This window comes from Atractosteus spatula, chromosome 27, assembly GCF_055471065.1.
Source record: "Atractosteus spatula isolate fAtrSpa1 chromosome 27, fAtrSpa1.hap1, whole genome shotgun sequence".
NCBI classification, from domain to species: domain Eukaryota; kingdom Metazoa; phylum Chordata; class Actinopteri; order Semionotiformes; family Lepisosteidae; genus Atractosteus; species Atractosteus spatula.
Window position 1 is genome coordinate 4,091,311 of NC_142732.1, and position 22,458 is coordinate 4,113,768.

The 22,458-nt window shown below is 42.7% G+C and overlaps 3 protein-coding genes across 11 annotated transcripts in view; 2 read left to right on the forward strand and 1 right to left on the reverse strand.

Moving 5' to 3' along the window:
• cenpv (centromere protein V) overlaps positions 1-6,322 on the forward strand; it is a 32,930-nt gene extending 26,608 nt beyond the window's left edge. For all 3 annotated transcript variants that reach the window (XR_016086146.1, XR_016086147.1, XR_016086149.1), the window contains one exon: positions 6,211-6,322. The gene's annotated coding sequence lies outside the window, so the exon portion shown is untranslated. The remainder of the gene's footprint in view (positions 1-6,210) is intronic.
• The window catches only part of pigl (phosphatidylinositol glycan anchor biosynthesis, class L), a 28,464-nt gene extending 16,999 nt beyond the window's left edge, over positions 1-11,465 (reverse strand). Inside the window, exons 1-2 of the mRNA XM_088907185.1 lie at positions 11,106-11,465; positions 9,296-9,395 (exon numbers count right to left, since the gene is read on the reverse strand). Of these exons, the coding sequence (XP_088763311.1) occupies positions 9,296-9,395; positions 11,106-11,451 (446 nt within the window). The 5' untranslated portion in view covers positions 11,452-11,465. The remainder of the gene's footprint in view (positions 1-9,295; positions 9,396-11,105) is intronic.
• A 694-nt stretch (positions 11,466-12,159) lies between these two features.
• ncor1 (nuclear receptor corepressor 1) overlaps positions 12,160-22,458 on the forward strand; it is a 71,829-nt gene continuing 61,530 nt past the window's right edge. For 6 of the 7 annotated variants that reach the window (XM_088906664.1, XM_088906667.1, XM_088906670.1 and 3 more), the window contains exons 1-4: positions 12,160-12,299; positions 18,907-19,080; positions 21,332-21,456; positions 21,978-22,179. In XM_088906664.1, coding sequence (XP_088762790.1) covers positions 18,976-19,080; positions 21,332-21,456; positions 21,978-22,179 — 432 coding nt within the window. In that variant the 5' untranslated portion in view covers positions 12,160-12,299; positions 18,907-18,975. Of the gene's footprint in view, positions 12,300-18,670; positions 19,081-21,331; positions 21,457-21,977; positions 22,180-22,458 lie in introns of those variants that run through there. The other variant, XM_088906666.1, reaches the window with a different exon arrangement.

Consider the following 22,458-nt stretch of genomic DNA (forward strand, 5'->3'; position numbering starts at 1 on the left):
CCTTTTTTATACCCACAGTATTGCAGCTTCTTTCCCTTTCAAACCGAGAAGCACCAATTATTTGTCCATGCCCTTCCAGTTTGGAATAATCAGTTCCTCCAAGCATTGTAATGGCCCCTGCTGTCTTAAACACTGTGAACCCAGAAGCATGAGCATTTATGTAAAGATGTGACGTTTTCTTGAGAAGAGAATAATGTCTCGCAGTGTACAGCCAGCTTTGCAGATGAACTTTGCACAAAAGCAAATTAGAAAAAATGGGATGTTGCTCGTATGAAGGAAAAGCTGACTTTCATTCGGCGCTCAGCCGTGAGCTCAGAGCAGCTCCTGGTTGGCTGCCAGTTCTCTGAGGTCTTTCACTTCCTTTATTGTGCAAAGCACGCTGGGGTCAAGTCAGCACACCGCAGGAGCAGTGGACCGTGAGCAGATGTGCGCTCATTACAGGCAGCCCACGATGTTTTGGGACAGAGAGACTGTCAACACAGCTGTCCTATTCAGCGGGCACTAAGCTCTGACGTGCCCTGGCAATGCCAGTCCTGCAATGAACCCAGAGCCTGGCAAAGCAGGAGCAGGCACTTTCCCTAAAACACAACGGATCTGAGCCTGCAAAACACACGGAAAGGGCTTGGTGGTGGTTCTTGATAAGTGTCAGTCCTTTGCAACAAAGATGCGTCAGATCAGTGTCACTGGTTTATGATAATTGAATCGATCATAAAAGTATTTGTTCTGTAATACACAGCCCTTGTACGTCATCAGTACGTCAACGATTTAGGCTCAAGTTGGTCCTAAACCTGAATGGAAGGATTATAGGCAGTTAAGGACTTCAGGTCAAACTCAACTCTGATCAGTTTACATACTGTATAAAAATAATGCCTCCTGTGGTCTATGACCATAGTATATTGCAGCCCACTTTTGCAATTGCGGTCACACAGCACAGGAAACTGCAGCATTAGGAATCCTACAATGTGGTATGCAGTACTGAGTTTCATAAATTAATAAAAGCCAGAGAGTTTATGCGATGTGCTATATCCATCTTATGGATGCATGCTCCACAGTAAATACTACCCGAGAACGGCTAGTCAGTCCCTCTCCGGGATTCAGCTTGAGGAGTGGCGTGTGCATGCCACCCGCCCCAGAGTCTGACAGCTCACTGGGGTGAACCCTAGAGTCCCAGCGACAGGGCGTTCTTGCCCAGGGGACGCCTGTCACTGATCCCAGGCTGCCCCCGGGGCTCTGCCGCAGGGCCGGGCCCAGCTGGAGGAGGTGGGTCTCAGCCCCGATCTGCGTTACCCCTGGGTTGGTCCTGCCTTAAAAGGCAATGTGTTGATCTGGTTCGCCAGCCTGTTTTCAGTGAGGGAGACACAGCCATGTCGGCACAATCAATTCTTAAGAGCTTTCCCAGCAGCTGAGGTCGGTGACAGAACAGGCGTAAGCTGCACCCCTTTAACCCACAGTTATGACCACGCCTTTGGGTCATATTCTGTATTCTCCAGACTGTGGGGGATGCTGTGCCTCCCTTTGCACCGGTGAGTTAAACAAGAACTACAGTACCCGCCAGATAACAATCATGCATTTGCCCATCACTCAGGCGAGGAAGAGCAGAGAAAGGAAAGGTCCTGAGTTGCAAATTTAAGGTTTGAAGCGTAACGTTCAAGGCAGCCAAGAGTATCTGACCTAATTTCCTGGTTCATTGCCTCTGGCATCACAGTCTCTGCTAGCCTGTACAATCCAGAAACTAAGCCACTGGAAAAAAAAAACAAGATTGAAATATAAACAACAGGTCACGGTGACCTCGACAGAGACGCCTCAGTAAAAGTGCCGCACGGAGCCAGATGCACACCTAGCCACGCCACGACAAGAGAACCAAAGGCAACGTCTGTCGATAATCAAAGTCTGAGACGCCTGTGGTCAATCTGGTAGATGGAGCCAAATGTGCAACAACTATATCACTATATACAGCTATATGTAGCCTTCAGAGCTCAGAAGCTAAGCAAGGTCGAACCTGGGATGGATAAACACTAAATGAAAAGGGCTGCTGCCGCCAGTGGTGTTGGTGGACCAGGAGGAGGTGCTCAGTGTCTGGACACAGTATTGCTGAAGGAGGCACCCCATGGCATTGTCTGTCAGAGCTGTGAACCCCAGTTGTCCTGGTTACATTCCACTCTGGGCTTGCACTACCTGCCCTCCCAAAGGTTCCCCCTTAATTCCATTAGCGAAGCAGTTTCTCACTTCCCCACCTGATCTGCTGTGCACTCCAGCAGTGTGTGAAGTGGGACTCCTCCTGTATGGGAAATGCTCTGGGGTTCCCTTTACAAACAGCACTTTACTCCTACTACTACTACCAATGATAATAATTCCTTACTTATATAGAGCTTTCCTGGACACTCCACTCAAAGCGCTCTACAAGTAAATAGCCCTGCCTGGATGATGCGCCAGCAGCCAGAGTGCGCCAGTCCGCTCAGCAAAAAACAGCTATCAGTGGGGAGGAGAACAGAGTGATGGAGCCAATTCATGGATGGGGATTATTAGGAGGCTGTGATTGGTAAAGACCAATGGGAAAATTGGGTAGGACACCAGGGTAACACCCCTACTCTATTCGAGAAGCACCCCGAGATTTTTAATGACCACAGAGAGTTAGGACCTTGGTTTTATATCTCATCCGTCACTATACTGGGGCATTAGGACCCACACAGACTGCAGAGCGCCACCTACTGTTCCTCTAACACCTCTTCCAGCAGCAGCCTTAGTTTTCCCCAGGAGGTCTCCCATCCAGGTACTGGCCAGGCCCACAGCTGCTGAGCTCCAGAGGTTTGCCAGGGGTGAGCTGCAGGGTGATGTAGCTGCTGGCACACTGTACAAGAAATGTTTACAGAGCGAGGAATGCTACAGCAACAGAATGAAGGTACATAAAAGAAGATTAAAGATGGCCGCGGTACATGTGGTGCGCAAAACAGTTCTCTAGGTGTGAAGTGACATTGAAGGTACGGCAACTGGATACTTGCGTCAACGTGGTCGCGGGAAAAAAAAGGGAAAGCAAAGAGTCGGGCCGAAATGGAGTTTTTAGGGACCATTGCAGACTAACAGTACCGTCTTAGATTAATACTGAGCACCGTATCTGTACTGAAAATGAGAAAACAGGCAGGGGGAGAAAATAAAACACAATAACAAAGAAGTACGCGACAGCCATTCTGGGAAGACTGCCAGCTTGTTACAAACCTCTCCGCAGGTCAACGGTTAAGTTCACACTCCAGCCTCTGGCAGGCCACCATGTGTAATCTCGCAAGCAGACATCGCAGACCTTCTCAGAACCACAATAACATTTCTGAGTAAAGCCGGTGGGGCTGACCGACGCAAAGGTCTTCTCATCTACGTGCACAGTAACACAGCAGGCCAGCGCGAGCAGTGAAAACGTTAACCCCAATCCCCCTGCCTTTCTGTCCTGAGCACACTTCAGTTGTTCTTTTTATTTCGAGACTATTCTTGATGACTGTCTTTTTATGGGATTCTTTCTTTGTACATGGAGGGATTTTTTGGCCCGTAAAAATATTAGGTAAACAGTTTGTAAAAAATTTCCACAATGCTCGTACATGGCAGTGATTTTATCCAGTTTTCTTTTGTATAAACGTAGACGGACCTTAGGGAAATGAGATTAATTGTATGTGATTAAGCTCCCCACCGTCCAACAAGTGTACATGTGACTGAAGGTTATGAACAAGGCAATCTGATAACAGCTTTCCAATCTCAGCAGTTTTTATTTCTGAAACTCCTCTTCCAACTTCAGCTGCTTCTGCAGAGTTCTGGAAAGACTTGGACAACATAATGAAGTAAACTCTAAACCAGTGACCAGAATTTAAAATGTCTGACAAACTGATCGTTACGGGGACATAAGAGATAAGCGTGCACCCCCAGATGTAACCAGCCAATAGACATAAAAATGTGGATTATACAGCACAGAGAAGCAGACACACAGCAGTTATTAATAGGTCGTGTGAACAGAATAAACAGAAGATCTTGTATTTTTTGGGCCTGGACAGCTACAGTCCTGCTTGCTCTAGGGAGCTCTGTCTCCTCAGTGACTAAAGCACTCCAAATGTTTGCATGTCAGACCAATTAAATCAATAACCGATTGTGTTATGTCATCAAGGGCTGATATGGACTGCAAACCAGAAGACACAGTGACACTCCAGGGGTAGCTGCGAGCATTGCTGGCATAAAATGGCAGATTCCCAGAAAAAAGGCCATGATAATATAGTAAAAAGAAAAACAAACAGTGGAGTTGTAGAGGTAAAACAGGGCAGTTTTGTTTTGCTTATCTGGGATTTGTTTGTTCACACAACAACAGGGAACAGTTACTGAACATCCTAAGAGCAGACGCTCAGCAAAATCCAAACCCTGGGCATAGCCAGATAGGTAAAAGGTAGCACAATTCCAAAAGCATGTTTTTTCCAGGCTTAGTGGACATGGGGAACCAATTTTAAAAGGAATGCAATGCTTTGAAACTTCGCTTCTTTGCATTTCAGATGTTTTTATTTCTCAGTGACCCTGAATTTATTTGCCAGAGCATGTTTAAAAAGAAATGATCCATTTGAGCCATTGGACTGTATTAGTGGGAAAAAGACCAACAGGTGGATAAAGAAGTACTTTGTATTAATGCAAGAATGGTAATCACATTTAAAACCAGCATAAATTCTTTGTCTTATAGTACTTACTGTAGATTACCAAAGTCTACTATTGCTTACTATTGTAAAGGAAACACAAAGAAACATCTTTAGAAATGTCACGGAATCACATGTGTTTTCTACTAAAATAAATTACTTTGGACATCCTTCTGTCCAGTCTCTGCTCTGTGATTTCTGCCAGAACTGCAGATCCCACTGACAAAATACCACCCACTGATCTGGAAATCAATTAGAGCAAATGACAAGGCATAAAAACAAAAGCCCAGGGAGGTGAAAGAAGGTTCTCATTCTTCTCGGATGTTTATAAGATTAACATCAAAAAGGAACCCAAAAAAACAATTCTCCTGAGTGCCAGAAAAGGCCACTGAATCATTTTTGAGAACCTTCGTGGGATAATTATTGCTTCATAAGCCGGACTAATGTACACACCCAACTGCTGAGTTACTTGAGGACTGAGAGCGCTCTGTGTCAATGCTAAATCCAAACAAGATCCATATGTCTAGCCTGATAACATGAGAATATTGTTCTACTTTACAAAAATGGGACAGCCCACATCCCTCTCCACCCCAACACATGGTTACTCAAGATTTATCCATGCTCAGCTAGTGCTCTATCCAGAGATACACAGCCAAAGGGTCCACAAGTTTAACTTGTCCAGCTTACAATTTTTAAAGGTAAATTAGTACACACTCCCTGGTTTTAAATAAGTCTGTTTAAATCAGTGTAGATAAATCTCAGGTCAGGAAAACGCATCGTGCAAGATAGCATAAGCAATAAAAAACAATTGTCTGCAGTCTGACGTATTAGGATCTGTACAGCCTAACGGCACAAGGATAAATCAGGGCTGTTTGGATTTTCAATTTCAATTTTATGGAAAGTACAACTGCGGCCTTCTGTGTGTGAAATACCTTTAACCTGCCCCCCTCCTGGGTTTTAATAAGAGCTAACATTACATGCAACACAAAACCACTTCAGATGCACTAGACTCTACCAGCCCTGCGCTGTCGTACACGCCACTGTCCCGTCTTTTATTTCCAAGGGTCTTGACGCCTCCCACACTGGGCTTTCCTTTCTCTCCAAGGGAAAAGGATGCCGCCAGACCCTTCACCATCAATCAGAGGCTCATTCCCCCTGCACTTCAGCTCTTGGACTGATGTAAGCTGAACACTTTTAAAATGTTCCCCTGTATTTGCCAAACTACTCTGACGAGCCCAGCACAATACAGTGTCACAGGGTTTTCTTACGGGTTTGGAGAGAAGTAATGTCCACAGAAGTGACAGCTGTAGAGCCGAATAACAACACATACTGGGGAAAATGCTTTAGCAAGCCATGGTGAGCACAGTACGGCCCCTTTACAGAAGCATATAAATTGGTGTTTAGCTGATGTTATGACCATCGCTCACCGAGTAGCAGAATCAACTAGGCACCGCTGAAACAGAGCCAGGCAGCGACACTGGCCCCGAGACGACTAGCACGGAAAACTTTGCACTCATTTTTTTTTTACTATGCTTGCATTTTTGGTTGTTTCACGCAGGGTCCATTCAGCCGGAGGGACACATTTGCCTTTGTTTATGTCTCGAGGGGACGTCCCGCTGTGTTAAAGGAGCAGCTGATAAATGACCCTGAAAGGTGGCCTGGACAGGAACCAGCAAGGCTCTTTGGGCTGTTTATTAAAACCCAGGAGCGTGGGGGCTGGAAAGGGACTGTCTGGACGATATCTGGTAAAGAGTTTTACACTGAGTCATGTTACAGAAGTGTAATAATATAACTCTATTAATATTTCTACTGATAATAATTTCTCTGGCTACATACTGTACATTGGATGTCCGAAACTTGGCCTTAGGACTCAGCAGAGCTCTTTAAGAGCTCCAGTTTTAATCCAAGTTGTTGGGTTTCGGCACTTGAAAAGCATGCTTTTCTCCTCTACGGGGATCCGTAGGTCTAGATAACAAAGACTCAGAGCTGAGCGCTAAAAAGAAGCCTTTAAATACCTCCCTGGCTTTACACTCCAATTCTTTATGGCTTGCAGTGACATAGAGCCCCAATATATCAGGCTGTCCTGACTCCGGTGCCTATAGTGGTGAGAACAGGGGTTTGATTTGTGACGGGCTTACCGTTTGCACTCAAGTCCCGTGTGCAGAGGGGGAGGGGCACAGCCCAGCTGGTTGGCTGTTAATGGGAGTCCACCCAGGGTGCAGGGCTGGAGGCTGTTTGCATCTATTCCAGTCTGTCCTTGGCGCCCCAGCTGCCCTGCTGGGGTTTCACACCTACGTTTATTGTCTTTACCCCTTTGATTAATAAGCAAAAACTGGTTTGCATGCTGTGCATCACATGTGCTATAATTAAAACCAGTGTCCACTTTACTTTTCCCTTACTCACTGCCCTTTCCCGGTACATTTTATGTACTGGTATTAAGTCTATTAAGTCATAATTAATTTCCAGTTCCCAATGATTACATATGGGATCAAGAAGTGTAGGGGAAAAAAAAACATTTCATAAGATTTCATAAGAGCATAAGGAAGGTTAAATACAAGAGGAGGTCATTCAGTTCCTAATCTAGTTCATTTGGTAGCTGGGACTGATTGATCCAGCTGCTCTGGAAGAGGTCTCAGCTATAGATCTCAACCAGCTGTTTCCTGAAGGAAGCCAGGGCATCGGTTTCAACACCAGGGCTGGGCGGCATGTTCCACACTCCCACCGCCCTTTGTAGTAAAGAAGTGCCCCCTGTTCATGGTTTTAAATGCACTTTTCCACTTGTGTCCTTGGGGGTCGCCTTTCACTGTGCATTCTTAGGAAGTCTGCTGGGCTGACTTTGAGGATACCTTTTGAATACCCAATAAATATCAGGTCCCCACGTTCAGGAGTTAAAATGTTTAGTTGCTTCAGCCTGTTAATGTAGAGCTGGCCAATATGATGTTTTTTCTTCTTTCTGCTGTTCTGTGTGGAATTAAGCTCTACCTGTTCCTTTGCATTTCCACACTTGAACCTCTATAAATACATGGTTATGCATATACTGTATATGAGGATAGTGGACACGGAGCACAGAGGTATGTCTGTGACACAACACCAAGCACAAAACATCACGCAAGCGGATAATTATACGGCGTCAGGAAGACTTACACTATTGAACTACGACGGTGGGGAGGTAGAGAGTGCTCTGGAAACCGATACAAGGTCAACAATAATCTGCATGCAGAAACAGCTGTTTTGCTAATCACTCATAACAACGTGCAAAGAAAGAAATGCGGTCTCTACGGCCAAGTAAGGAGACCTTAAAAGTTTCACAGTGTAGGCGTCCATTGGCTTTCTTGCTAATGCTGGAAATAATGATCCCCTCACATCTCCCAGTGTTTCTGGAAAGAACAAGTAACAGTTCACTGCTGGTAAAGATCATTACAGTTCAGCGTTTTTATTACACATCAGATTTGGCTCATGAGCACTCCAGACAGTCGGGCAAAATTACAATGAGGGATCATTAATCTGGATTAAGAGTAACAAAGGATGAAAAGTGCTCACCTAAATCTGATTATACAGATGCACGATAAAATTAACAAGCTTCTTTTGGTTTCTGTAAATCAAGGCAGCGATTTTCACTTTAACAATCTAGTTATTGTACATCTAAACTAATTACAGTGCAACAAAAAAAAAGAAGCAATTATTTTTTGGCCTTTTTAGTTTAGTTTTGGCATTTTAGGCTGTCGTTCTCTATGCAGAACCAAATCTTCAGTTCCAATCTGTCAGTTTTTGAAACTGTCAGTTATATTAATTTTCCTCTAAAGCCCACACAAAGCATTACCAGTGATGACGTTCAAATATAAGCAAGTACTGTGGCCAAGGGTCTGAACTGCTGGACTTATAGGTGTACTGCACTAAGAAACTGATTAACTGATTATGCCTAGGTGAGGTGATTTTTGTCCAAGTGAATAATTACATGAAGTAATTAATTTAGGATTTAAATTTCCCCTTCTTCTTATATGCCAACAGTGCCATTCCTCTGCAAGTCTCCTGAAACATAAGCAACCTTTCTTTGTGTTAGAATGAGAAAAAGAAACTGTTCTATGAATGTCTGACAGTCAAGAACATGTATCTACAGAGATCTGGAACACGAATTTCAGAAACCATTGAAGTTGCTGACCTGAGTGGGCTCCTAGGATTTCAAGCAACAGAAGGTCAACATCAAAGTTACCATTTATCTCTGCTTAATTCCCCTGCACAAACTCATATGATGATTTCACAGGACTCTACTTCCCATACCCAGAGATGAGAGTTAATCACTCATCTCCAATAAACTGTAAATTTACTTCACTGATGCTTTTATCCAAAGCAACTTACATTTACTTTCGGGTATTTTACTGGAGTAACCTGAGTGAGGTACTTTGACCAAGGGTACGACAGCAGTGTGTCACCTGGGATTTGAACCCACAACCTACTAGTCCGGAACTCTAACTACCTCCTCACACTGCAAAGGAAAAAGATATGTAATATCCCTGTTCATCTTGTCAGTGGTGTGTGAAATGGCCCAAAAGCAGATTCACAATACTTCATTCGTGCATCTCCCAGACTATTGCAGCACACCCGGTATAACTGCTGGCTGAAAAGATGACCACTGTGTCTCTTACCTGTTCTCAATGATTGTGACATGGGCGGGTGGGATTCCTAACACCTCACAGCTCTTAAGAAGCTCCTTCTTTCGTACTTCCCCTTGGCTATAGTAATTTCCTAAATACAGAAATGTTTTGAATATTCAGAAATGTATTTTTGAAAACACCTGTGAGACATTGTAAGAGAACAATTCAGTACTATACAAGAGTTAACTTACAATGTAAACAATTGCATTGTGTTTCTCTTTATATGGTTCACAATCTCACAGAAAGCATATAGAATATTTTGATATTCCCTGATAAAATAGTTCCTTTCTGCTGGAGACTTTGGAATATACAGTACACAGTTGCTAGAACAGTCATCAGACAGGTGCTTCAAACCATAGCTTTGCATGTCTGTTAATTGCAAGGAATAATGACTAAGTTGTCCATCACAAGCACAACTGAAAAAAGAAAAACTCACAATGAGTTTTAGCCTTTTTGGGGATCTAATTTATCTTTTAAAATGTCAGTTTGAATATATAAAAACAGCTACAGCACGTGTGTACGTGCACTGAAAATGGCCTCTTTACTCTTTTCCCTCTGGCAAGTCAGTGTTAAGGTTAAAGTACTGCCTGGCCTTTTCTCTAAACACAACAATTCTGAGCCATGACTGAAACAGTATTGAGTGAACAGTCATTATTATGTTTCTCTAAATACAGTATTTATATTATATGAGTATAAATAATATCAGATTTAATTAAAAAAGTAAAAACACCACTACAAAATAAAATGATGATGACAGGGATTCTTTGAAAATATGTTGTAATTCTCTCTTCCATCTGTAGACAATGTTTTTAGACACTACTGCCATACTAAGACACTATTTTGGAAAACACCCGGTAGAAAAAAAAAACTTTACTTGGTAAAAAAGTAGCTTGTATTAGAGAACATATTGGGAAATTCAAGTTTTAAATGTTGTTTTAAATAGTTCTACCTTTGCCCTAGTGAATGCAAAATGTAAGAAGTAGATCACAATCACTGTTTGAATCCTGTTTTTATTCATTGCACTCTGATAAAAAAAATGGAATGTTAAAGGGTTATGTTTTAAAGTTTATTTTATATTAGTATAAATATCGGGAGAAAGGTTCAGACGAGTTTGCAAACAACATTTTGTTTATGTCTAGCACACACTATGAATCAGAATGTATTAGATTCCTTAATTAATAAGGTGCATCATTGAATTACCACGTAATTTAATAGGTTTTATCTGATGGAGGCTGTAGGTAAGTAGAGCTAATAATATGTGTACAGCCTGCAATTCTGTGTTGATATATATTTTTGTTGACAACCAATTAATATTTACGTTAATATTAGTATTATATTATTTACACATATATAATGAATCGAAATATTTTAGAATTTGTTTTTTTTTAATCTATTCTAATGACCACTAAAATGTAAGATTTGTAAAAAGGCGATGGAGATGTTCTGATCACCACCTGATCTGAACTCGCGAGTTTTTTCAGCTGTCCGTTTATTACATTGATCCACAAATTGACAGGATCAAATGAATGGAGTACAATATTTTGTGTGTTTTATATCTAAATGAAAATTACTACGCCTTAGCGATTTCAGTTGAAAATGAGGTTAAAAACCCTCGAGATCACATAGATTTCGAACTCGAGGTTTAAATCTTAAACCGACAGGAATAATTCTAGGATTCATCCCATCGCTATTTATTTTTTGACCAGGCGAAGACAACTCTTATGAAGTCAACATAAAATAGTAACATTGTTTTTTTGTACATTTCAAATTACTGACTGGATTTTAGGAGGGCATACCCTACCTGATGACAAACATAGCAAATGGACTGAAGCGTTTATCTCCAAAAGCCTTATTACAGTCGGTGAAAAGAACATGCATTCATCATCCGGATGTGCAGTTACAAAGAGGGCTCTGAGCCCGTTGAATGTTTGCGATTCATCTGAGAACTGCCACTCCGTCCCGTCATTAGTATACTTGTTTCGAGAAATGCTGAATCGTCTGTCTGATCGCGAAACACTCTTAATTAATGACACTAAATGTGCGCTTCCACTTTTTGCTACAGTCTGTCGGTGTTGATGGTATATTCGTGTTATCCAAACGTAAAGTACAACGAAAAGCAAAACTACAGCGAGCAATAACGACACCATGCTTAACCGCAACAGTAAACACTCCGTGGGGCTACCTTGTCCCTTTATCTGCGTTCCTCTAGAGTTTTCGTTCCCACAAAATACATTGTTTTAAAATAAATTACATTAAATTAAAACCGAACCTGATCTATTTTATCTTAAAGCTATTGTATCTACAGAATTGCCCCCATCAAAATTAGTTGAGCACGAACAATTTATAGCTATACGATTTAGGACACGATAGAATAGTTATAAGTATCACCTCTGACTTCCACCCTTATAAATGTACATATTATTTAACCCATTATATGTATATTTAACTACCACTCCAGAGCTGCGTTTAAGGTTATGTATTGAGGTTTTTTTTTTGGAAGGGACGTATTTCTAATTTGACTGACCGCCGTTAACATAGCAGGGGTGGGGGCTGGGGATATCGGTTCCCTCGAAAAACTGAGGGGAAAAAAAGGGGGCTCTTTTGAAATGGGGAAGTCTTTGTGGTTGCACCATTTTGTCCTTTCAGTGGTGTAAAACTAAATGGAGCATATTATTACTCACCGTTCGATACATATGTGTTGGGGGGGGGGGGGTGCGACTATTTAACAGCTATTTAGATTAAACGCGACGGTGGCGTGAGAGTGAGAGGATACCATGACTGAACTATACGTGTTTCAAGTGATAATTGCTACTCTCACTGCCCTGCCAGGACCTCGGCAGCGCTAGGAGCTCGGTAGTGCGCCGCAACTCCGGAGGACTGTGCGCAGGTTACGGATAGAGCCAGATACACACGGATATACACGCCTTTCATCCCGCACACACAAGGAAGGGATACCTGTTTCATTCGGGAGAAAGGTCTTTTGTCCGAAAATGAGGTGAGATTTTTTTTCCCCTCTTCCCTGCAGACAAAAAGCGCGTTGTGATAAACACGGACAAGTGCTAACGTCGCTGCTTCTCGCCGCTGGTGGGGCTGAGCTCTCTCCCCAGTCGACTGTCCTAATGCAAGATGGCGGCTGGGTTGTGCATCCAATAGGTTAAATATTGCTTGGACTTTGGCTGATAATGGGTTGTATTATTTGGAACTTGGGGGGCAGTTATTTCTCATGGTTGGAAGCCGCATTTATATATATATATTTTGCCTCCGATGTTGTTTTCCGCGCCGAGTGGGGGCCGTTTTAAACCGGCGGGCCGGGCACTAACGGGCGATGCAGGGCATCACGTTATAGGGCTGACTTTAAAACTAGAAACGCGATTTTTTTTGTGTGTGTGTGTGAAGTCACGTCTTGTACGGTGATTTCCTCGTGTGTCGTCCCAATTAAAAACGGATCTGACTGCACAGTAATGAGCAGGGCATGCTTCTGTTCAGCGTTATAAGTATTTGGATGCAGCCGTGTGCCATCTCTGGCTCCAAATGTAGTCTTTATTTTTTTCGTCAGTAGTGAAAAACACGAACCTGTTTTCTTCTTTCGCTTTCCACGTGTTAGCTTTTGACATTGCTGGTAATATAAAACTTTGCCAAATCCGTGACTTGTTTTTTAATGGGACGATCTGAATAAGTTAGTGGAGATGCTGACTAAAATTCCTGCTTTTCAAAGATGGTGTGCTTGAAGTTTCTGGTACTTTTTTCTGGCTAACGGACCCTCGCTGTTAGAAATGATTTCCCACATGCTGTACATCTAAAATTCTTCATTTCTGTGGAAAACCATTCCATTGGATGTGTACGCATGAAAGGCCATCACTCTGGAAACAGATGATGTAGAATACCGGTGATGTTTAGTCGCTGGGTGTCGGAAAGTTGTCTCAGTAGAAACTGTAAAAAACACTATGCTGTGACTCTTGAAAATGACATGGTGCGTTCCTCTTGGAAAGAAATGGGAGTTTTCTTTTATTTAAGAGTGGGTGCTGTGTCGCTGGTCAGCTGCTGGTAGATGAGATTATGGTTTTAAAGGCTCTAGATAATAAATTTAATTTACGTCTATAGCAAAGATTATAATAATTATAGACACTGCGTATGTGTAGACCTTGTTTTGTTAACTTGCAGTGCTACTAGACCTGTCTTGCTGGGCTTTAGTTTTAACCAAAATCATATTTTTAATTATAACTGATTTAGAATGTTTATGTTCGAGACCTGCAGGCATTTTCAATGGATGAATTTATCAGATACCGTAGCACCATTTTTATATATAGGACAATCTTATATAAAGTGGGAAGAGTTACAGTACTCTTGTCTGTTGAGGAGTTTGTTTAGTAAGACCCACGTAAAACTATTGACTGGTCTCTTTGGCATTTCAATATCATTGTCAAGTTTTTTCCCATTCCGTTTTGTTCTGGTTGTCTCTGCATGGTCCAATATTGAACTGTTACAGGGCTGCACCTAAAATAAGGCTTTATTTCCCTCTGGTTTGGAGGAAGTGTCTGGGAGTACCGTTACAGAGCTAGGTGTTTTTTTTCCAATCTTTGATTAAGAAACTTTTGTCTCCTACAGCACGTTATTTTAGAACTTGCTCAGGAAGAAACAATTTAAGATGTGGACTTTGGAGGCTGGTCTATTCGACAGAAAGCTTTTGTGTATTTAAGTTTAGACTGCTGACTTCTTCAGATTGCCCTTAATTTTTTCTTGCCTTTGTTTGTACAGGTTCGTAGGTTATAGGCCATGAGGTGCCTGAAAACCCATCATTTCATATTATTATAATGAATTATACAGTTATTCTCTTTTTATCGGAAGAAAATAAGTAAATTTAGACCCGTCTGGTGAAATGACTTTTCTAAGCAGAGCTTCTGGCCTCCTGTGGGGATTTGTGATGAAGCTGATAACTTATTTGTGGGAGTTAACTGCAGCCTGATATTTTCCACATCATAATGTCCTTCTTTTTCTAATTCCCCCTTTAACTGTACATTTTGACTCCTGTTTTTCATTGCATGGCGCATGGTAGCCAAAGCTCTCACTGTCCTGGGTGAAAGTGTGACACAGACTCGCTTAAAGGCCTCCGTTCTGAAACACGATGCCCGTCACACAGTTACAGAGAATGGAGACAGGAGCCTCTTGTAAACCTGTTACCTGACCTGTGCCTTTCCACGCTGCACCTTGTCTTCTCGTGCTGTCAAGCACATGTAGGAAGAGGTGTTGGGCTGCAGAACCCCCCTCCTGTTCCACAGGGCATGGTGGTGCTGTGAGAGTGTGTGAAGTAAGAAGCAGACGGGTTTGGTGGATCTGACAGTTCAGAAATCACCATGCAGCTGTATTTTTTTTAAAAGGTTAAGAGGACTTATAGGATAATTCAGCTGACTACATCTGGTTGTCAACAATTGGTTAAGGGAACAGAAGTAACACAGCGAGCCCCTTGATGAGTGTTCTGAAAATCTGAAAGCAGGCGTGCATGATGGGTTTGGGTGGAAACCACAGGAGAACAATGTGGGCCGAACCTGGTGGCTTCATTTGGTGAGTGACGGGTGGGAATGAGCAGAGCAGAACTGGGTTCTGGGGAATGGTCACATTTCATAATTTATCAGACTCTCTGTAGGCTAATAACGTGTGTGTAATCTCTCTGAATTTATACACGGAGAGTACTTTTTTTATTCCCAAATTGAAACTGAAAGCACATTTATAACATGTTGCCTTCAATAAGCTGCAGAAGAAATGGCCTTTTAGCTCTGATAGATGTTCTTTTTAGCACCTAGAGGGGCTCGATTGTTGATGAAAGTGATGTTTTTTGGTTCCCAGTCTCACTGCCTAATGCCCAGTGCTCTCTTACTATTTGTATGTGTGCAATATTGTCCCTATTCTTAATTAATAAAAGGCATGTTTTATTCTTGCTATACCTGCTATTATTTCTTCATTCTGTGTGAGTTCCACTATACTCGTCTGTGCGTTTGTGCTCGGATCTTAGCAGGGGTGGTCACTGCACATTGTTCAACCTCCCTGTGCGACTTTACATTGTGGTCCCCTGTTTAGATGAGTAATAGAATGTTTCTGTTGCTGTGATCTGTAATGTGTTGCTTTTTCTGAGTTTGTAACTTTGAGGTTGGGTTCATAGCATGACCAGTAGTGTTTACATGTGGGTGTCGAGAGGAACAAATAATGGTTTTACCATCCTAAGACAGTCCTCTGTGTAGATTTTGGTTTGGGGTTGTTTACCTGCTCAATACGATGGCTTCCCTTTTTCGAGCATCCAGCTGTTTCTGTTGCCTGTTTCATAATTGGATGTGCCAGACATCTGCACTCAAAGTAAACCACAGCCACTGCCTGCAGACCGTGGGCCTGCATTTTGAACTCCATTTGCGCTCGCTGTAATGCACTAGACTTGGATCAGTGTCAAATGGGTCAGATGTCAGATCTTTTTATATACCTACACCGGATTATTGGAGATTACCAAGACTTCCAGCTTTGCATAGAAACCGTACGAGGCCGCATGCGTTTGTCTTGAGCGTGGCGGTGTGCACAGCGTAAGCTGAGGAAAGGAACTGTTGTGAATGCTCAGGGAGAAGGAAGTGCTTGTTGGCAGCTTGCCCAAGAGGGGTATGCCATTAACGGGGTAAAAATGACACCCCAGACGATCCGAGCAACAGTGAAATTACGGATGAATTTTCGTTAGGGTTTTTAGGCCAGATCTGGCAAAGCCAGCCAACAAACTTAAATCAGCATTTCAAAAATTGGAGTGTTAAGGATCTGTGACGTAGCTTGTTGAGCACTGTTTCCTTAAAGGAAAAGGGTTGTACCTCATAGGACTTGCAATGAGGTAGTGCAGTTGTTTACCCCATCTGTGACATTAGAGCAGTTTTTGCTGTCAGATTCTAATTATTTATAAATTCAAGGCTTATTTTAAGTTCTAATAAGATAATTCATAACATTAGGTGGGTAGCTGCCACCTGACACCTGAAGAAGGCTCCACCGCCGAAACGGTGTGTTCTCTTTCTTCTTTTTTTCCGCATGGAATAAACCTGTCACTTGTTCCTTTGCATTCATAACATTAGCCTACTTAAGCTTGACATGAATGTAAGGCTAACACTCAAAAATACAAAGTGGTGTCAGTTTGCAAGAATTATTTGGATTTTGCATTTGCATCTTGAGAATTATTCCCACTTTTGTCTATTGGTACAACAGATGCATACCGCAATATTACAATTCAAGGCTGAAAGCTGATTTAGGAAAGCCCAGACAGCAGCAGATATAGATAGGTCTACAGTAAGCAGTTATAGGAACCAGTTCAAAGAAGCAGAGAAAATAAGAATATATTGTAGCTTGACTTTTTTTTAATGTGGAGTCACCACTTGTAGCTATCACCAATAAATATATATATATTCTTTTGTATTCTCCCCATTTTAAATTGCCGGTTTTTGATCAAGCTGTTTTGCCTGTGTGGCCCCTGCACCAGCATAGAGGACAAGGCTGTCCTCCAAAAAACCTGGGTATGGTTTCTCTCGCCACACTTCGGAGCTGGTGCTCATTGGTACGAGGAGAGCATCTGTCACTGGCGGTACTGCAGACTTGCAGGTGCCCTTCAGTCCCGGGGATGCCCTGCTTCCCTGAAAACTGCAGGTGCCCTGACTATCTCCAGATCCAGACCACCCAGGGGCTACTTGTGGGTAGGGTAGTCCTGGTCACAGTTAGCGAATGAAATTACCCATGCATGGCCCAGTTCCGTTTGCGCTGTAGGACTTCTCTATCACTGTATGGCCAGTTGTTTCAAAGTTTTATTATTGTAACTTTCATCGTTAATCAGAATGATATTGAAAATGTATGTTTGCTCCTAATCGTAGTCTGTTTACAGTCAAGGCCACCAGGAAAGGTGTTAAAGCACTAACCGAGACGTCTGTATGATCCCTAAATAGTCCAGTGTAATTATAGCCAGTGTGCTCTTTCTGGACTTAAACTGTCCCACAGCGATTCCTCCTGATTTCCTGTGTGAAATCAAGAGTTAGGTGAAGTCAAGAGATGGGAGCATGTTCCGTTCTTATTGATGAGTTTCGTTCTTTCTGGGATTGCCACGTCTGTTCGCAGCACCCTGCATGATGTTCTTGCATCAGATTTTCCTGTCAAGTCCTTGGTTTGAAGTGCCATGGCAATGCAGCGCTTTTCGAAGCCTTGAAAGACTTTTTGAGAGCTGATGAGTGGACTCGGGCACTTGCTGACGTTTTTGTTGCCTGGCAGTGCTATGTGTGCTGCTTCCTATTTAAATTATGAAAAGCAGTCGGTGCTCATATTTTATGGACAGTACATTGCCGATCCTGCGCTGGCGTAAGAGTTGTAATCTGTTGCCTAAACCATCATTCCTAAGATATTCCATGTTTTCATTCTAATGAAGGAAGATGGCTTGCTAAAAAGAGAATTTCATTTTCAAATGCATCTTCTGAATGCTGTTCTATCTTGTCGTGTGCTCTCTGTTATTCAAAGTGCCCTGTTTAGTCAAACTTTCATTAAATCTTTAATTCTCTGAATGTTTCTGAATCCAAAATGAATCGATATAATGGGCTATTTTGTTGGTGGAACCTTGATTTATAAATGGGATGCTAAATAAGGTTCCTTTTTAATTTCTATCATTTGTTCACTTCCTGACCGTATGCATTTATAGTTTTGAGCTAAGAATGAGAAGAACTCTTGTTTAGAACATTTTAAGCATCAACCACAAACTCTTCAAATTGCTGGTCATGCAGGAGCAGAAAATGACTTCTTGGTATTTCATGTAATATGTGATTTGAAGCAGTTACGGAAAAGGATTTTAACTGTCACTGTGAGCTTGTATCTGCAGAATGTTTTGGCCACACGCAAAGAGGGAAAAAGCCAGTAAGATGGTACTGAGCGATTGGGAGATTTGGTGCGGTTTCTTGTTCCTTGGCCTTTTGTATGCTGGTACTGTATTTACCTGCAATCTGATCTGCCGTGTAATTGAATCACATGGACAGCATGTTCCCAAACCAGGCAGGTCTCTGGATGAAGCATGGCGGTTGTGAGGTAGATGTGAGTGAAGTACTTGACCGGACAAGGCCCGGCTCTCCTTTGTGCTGAGGGAGCAGCAGCTCTGATGGGACAGTTCTCCGTGTAGTAGCTGATCCACGATGGGGAGCTGTGTTTGCGCCCCAGGACAGCATGCAGAGGATGCACACAGCACCTCAGAGCTGGTGGGCAACTCCCAGATCTTTAACAAAATGCTGCTTGCTAGGCAAGCAAACTGACAACTCATGAATTGTGATTACCCATAAAAAATCATTAATTGTTTATTTATCTTTTTTTTTTTCCCAGCTCGCTTGCATTCAGACAACTGTGTGGTTTGAGTTGTTTGGGAGGAGTTAAGTGTCATCTGCTGGAATTCGTTTCCTCTTTGCCATCAGCTGGGTTGGAGTTTTGCATTTCCTCTCTTAATAATGCTAGGAGTTTGCTCCAAGAAAACCCCAGACCGTCAGCGCGGTTGCTGTGTGGGTTTCATGGAGGTGCACGTTTGTTTGCGTTGGGAATAAGCTTGTTTGCTTGTCTCTTGTTTTCCCCAGGTGGTTCCCCGGATGCTCTCTCCCCCGGTGGCCCTGATAGGTTTGCAGTGACCGACGAGGCCCGCAGTCATGTCCAGCTCGGGATACCCTGCTGGCCAGGGGGCCTTCAGCACCGAGCAGAGCCGTTACCCCCCTCACTCAGTCCAGTACACTTTCACCACAGCGCGCCATCAGGTAACCCAGATACCGCACGAGCACAGCGTCCAGAGAGCATGAATCAGGAGCACACCTCCTGACTCATAGTTTTCTTCTAAGTACTTATCAGTTGGATGAACACCTGCAGTCATTGAAAGATTTATCTCACAGGAACTTTTAAGTGCAATTAATTAGCCCTGTACGTGTGAGGTTAACAGTAGTACAGTGCAGAGATGTGCATGGGAACTTTATTCTATATGATCAAGTCTGACAAACAGGGAGGGTGTACAGAAATAAAGGTGCTTGGCATATTTGTGTTTAAATTTAGACCTGGCAGTTGTTTTGTGCCTGTCTGGTGATTACTCCAGTGAGCCATCTATGGCCATGCTGATTTATATGTATGCAGAACTGGCGAGTCTCTTGAATGGAATCTTGGAGATTAGATGAAATTTCCTGGCACAGTTCTTGTTTTAATAGGATTACAGAAAAGCCACTGTCAGGATGATCTTAGAATCAAACCATTTTAAGCAGGCGCACAAGATCCATATGATTGTCATAATTAGGTTAGCTCTGAGCCCACAGAACCCCCAAAATTGCCTATAACCATGTTAAAATCCATTTTTTTTGTTGATCTTCATTGTTAAAGATTAACTTTGCATTTTCCCTTAATCGATTAAGGATAGTTAAATCTAGTGTCTTAATCGGTTATGCACAATTTCAAAATACCTTTTTTCTTTCATGTTAAGGATGGTCAAAGACATTTTTGTGTCACAGAATTTTAAAGTGAACAATATTTTTAAAATCAGAAGTAAATATTATACAATGTGACCTCTCTGAAACATTTGACATTGGATGACATTCCAGTGTTTCTTTTGAAAATGTGCAGACTAAAGTCGACTGGCTCACTGCAGGTAGAGTGGTAGATTGTATTACAGATGGAACAATGTGCTATTATTTTCCCTTCTCAGTTCTAAGAATTAGATGCTAAATACATCAGATTGTTCTTGGATCTCCTACTGCCTAGCTTTTTTTCTCTTAATTGGTGTGAATTCCTTCACACGTCTTAGTGATATTTTACATTCAGTCACATTCCTACAGAAACAGAAAGCTAATATCTTGCAATTCTTGCAGTTTCTTCTTTAAATTTTCTTGAGGCTGATGCAGGCAGCATTTCAGATAACGTGGTACAAGTTCTGAAACCTGTTGAATTCCACATGCCTCAAGACCCAAAGGGACCTCTTGATGCATAAGCAGACTATTTAGTGTAGGATACGTGTGACCCATGGACAAGCAAAAAAACTCAAAACCCTATCAGTTGTTTTAGGACTGTACTGATGCAATTAATTGCTAACCTTAACCGACACCCATTTTACAAAAACGTCTTTGCACTTTGGTCTGGGCTAAATATCTATGGGGAAGTTATGAAAATGGCCTTTGTTGTCAGGTCTTTTTTTGTTACAACTGCTTGTCTCCCAATCTGCCTGTGTATTTCTGATCCCTCCCCCCCATAAAATGAAGTTTGATAAAATGGTAGGAGGACTCCTTTTTAATTTTGTAGAAAATTGGTGTGGCACCAGCAAAACTAAACCAAAACTAGGAAATATACAATTTTTTTTCTGACGAAACATGGAAAGATTGCACACAACTCTAAAGATCGCTTTAAGTTTATTTAGGAGTGTCCAGAAAATGACTTTTAAAAGAATTAGGTTCATTTTTACACTAAGGCTAGTTCAGTTGTCTGAAGTGCACTGAAACAAACATATAGGCAACCCAGCTGCTGTTGTAATTGGTGTTGGTGGATCACTAGGTGGCACTTTTCTCTCTAGGCCAGAGTTTCCAATCCTCAGTTTGATGAAAAGGGTTACTTCTGCAGGACACATTGTGTTTTGGATGAAATGTTAAATTGTGGCCCTGACTACTTGGTTATTGTTTGTAAGCGCAGGGGAGTTCATTCCAGTTTAATTTCCACTTTGGGCTCATACAATGTCCTTTGAGTACTCCCCCTTGATTTAAGAGGTGTAGTCATTTCTCTCTTCTTTTGCCTCATCCTGTATGTAATGAAGCTGCATTTCAGTGGTGGATAAATTGGGGTCCATCTACATGTGAATTATGGACCTCGTACTTAGCAAATGCCAGCAATAAGTCACAAGCATAGGAGTGGCTGGTGAAGACATTTCTGAGAGAAGGGTTGGGGTTGAGGTCTGGTGCTAGTAGCCTCAGCTTCTGTCCACGGTTTTCTTCCTTCACCCCTTGTTTGACCCCTTGCCTCCTGACTTTGCTGCATTTGCAGGAGTTTGCAGTTCCCGACTACCGGCCACACCTGCAGGAGGTCAGCTCAGCCTCCCAGCTCCTCCAGCAGCAGCAGCTCCGGAGACGCCCCTCCCTGCTCTCCGAGTTCCACCCTGGGACAGAACGGTAACCACCCCGTACTGCCTCAGTCAAGGCGCCACCACCCTGGCCTGCCAGGATGCTGTGCTTGCTACAGCAACAAACCAGCCTGTCTACATCCCAGCCCGGCCTTAAACCCATATCCTAGAGATGTCAGAAATCTGGTCAACACTGGCAGATCAGATTTAGTTTTGTTAAAAAAATGCTGTCGATGTCCTGAGCATACACCTATCTTCTCTCTCTCTCCCTCCTGCCTCTTGTAGCTCATGTAATCTTGTTGTTATAGCCCCACTATGCAGATGTTGATATCATTTAGTAATTTGTTTTAACTTTAAGCTGGGAATACTTGCCATTTGAGAAGATTTTATAAAACAGATCTGAGACGCCTTGTATGTCGTGTATGACATGAGGTGTGCAGGCGATGTCCTCTCTGTGCCGCTCGGCAGTCGGGTTGACACTTGGGGAGTCATCTCTCCTGCGTGGGTCACTGCCGTCCGGCTTTCAGCAGGGGGCAGAGTGGAGCAGGTGCTAACCTGTGTCTCCCTCAGGCCACCTGACAGGAGGCATGGCACTTACGAGCAGCAGTTCCACACCGTGTCCTCCCAGTCTGACCACGAGGCCTTGGAGTCAAAGAGGCCGAGGATCGAGGCAGTTTCCGAGACCCATTTCCAGCGTGCTCCGGCGGCTGGGGTCCTGCCCCTGACACACACGCTGCCGGATGGCCTGAGGGCTTCGGCGGACGTGAAGAAGGTAAGAGGACCCACAGGGTTTTACCTGGTCATCTTTAAAACCTGAGAATGCTGTTTTCTCCTTTCTGTAGTGAGTCACTGTTTAATTTAATAATGCTGCTGATACATCTTGCATTAATGGGTTCCTTCTTATCTGGACATCATAACGCAAAACTACAGTTTGATGTCTTGTTTCAGTCCCAGATTCTCCATTTTTATATAAGCATCAGGAAATGAAAAAATGGAAATTATTATTAAAATGCACCTAATTCACCAGCTCTGTGCCATAATGTCATGAGCT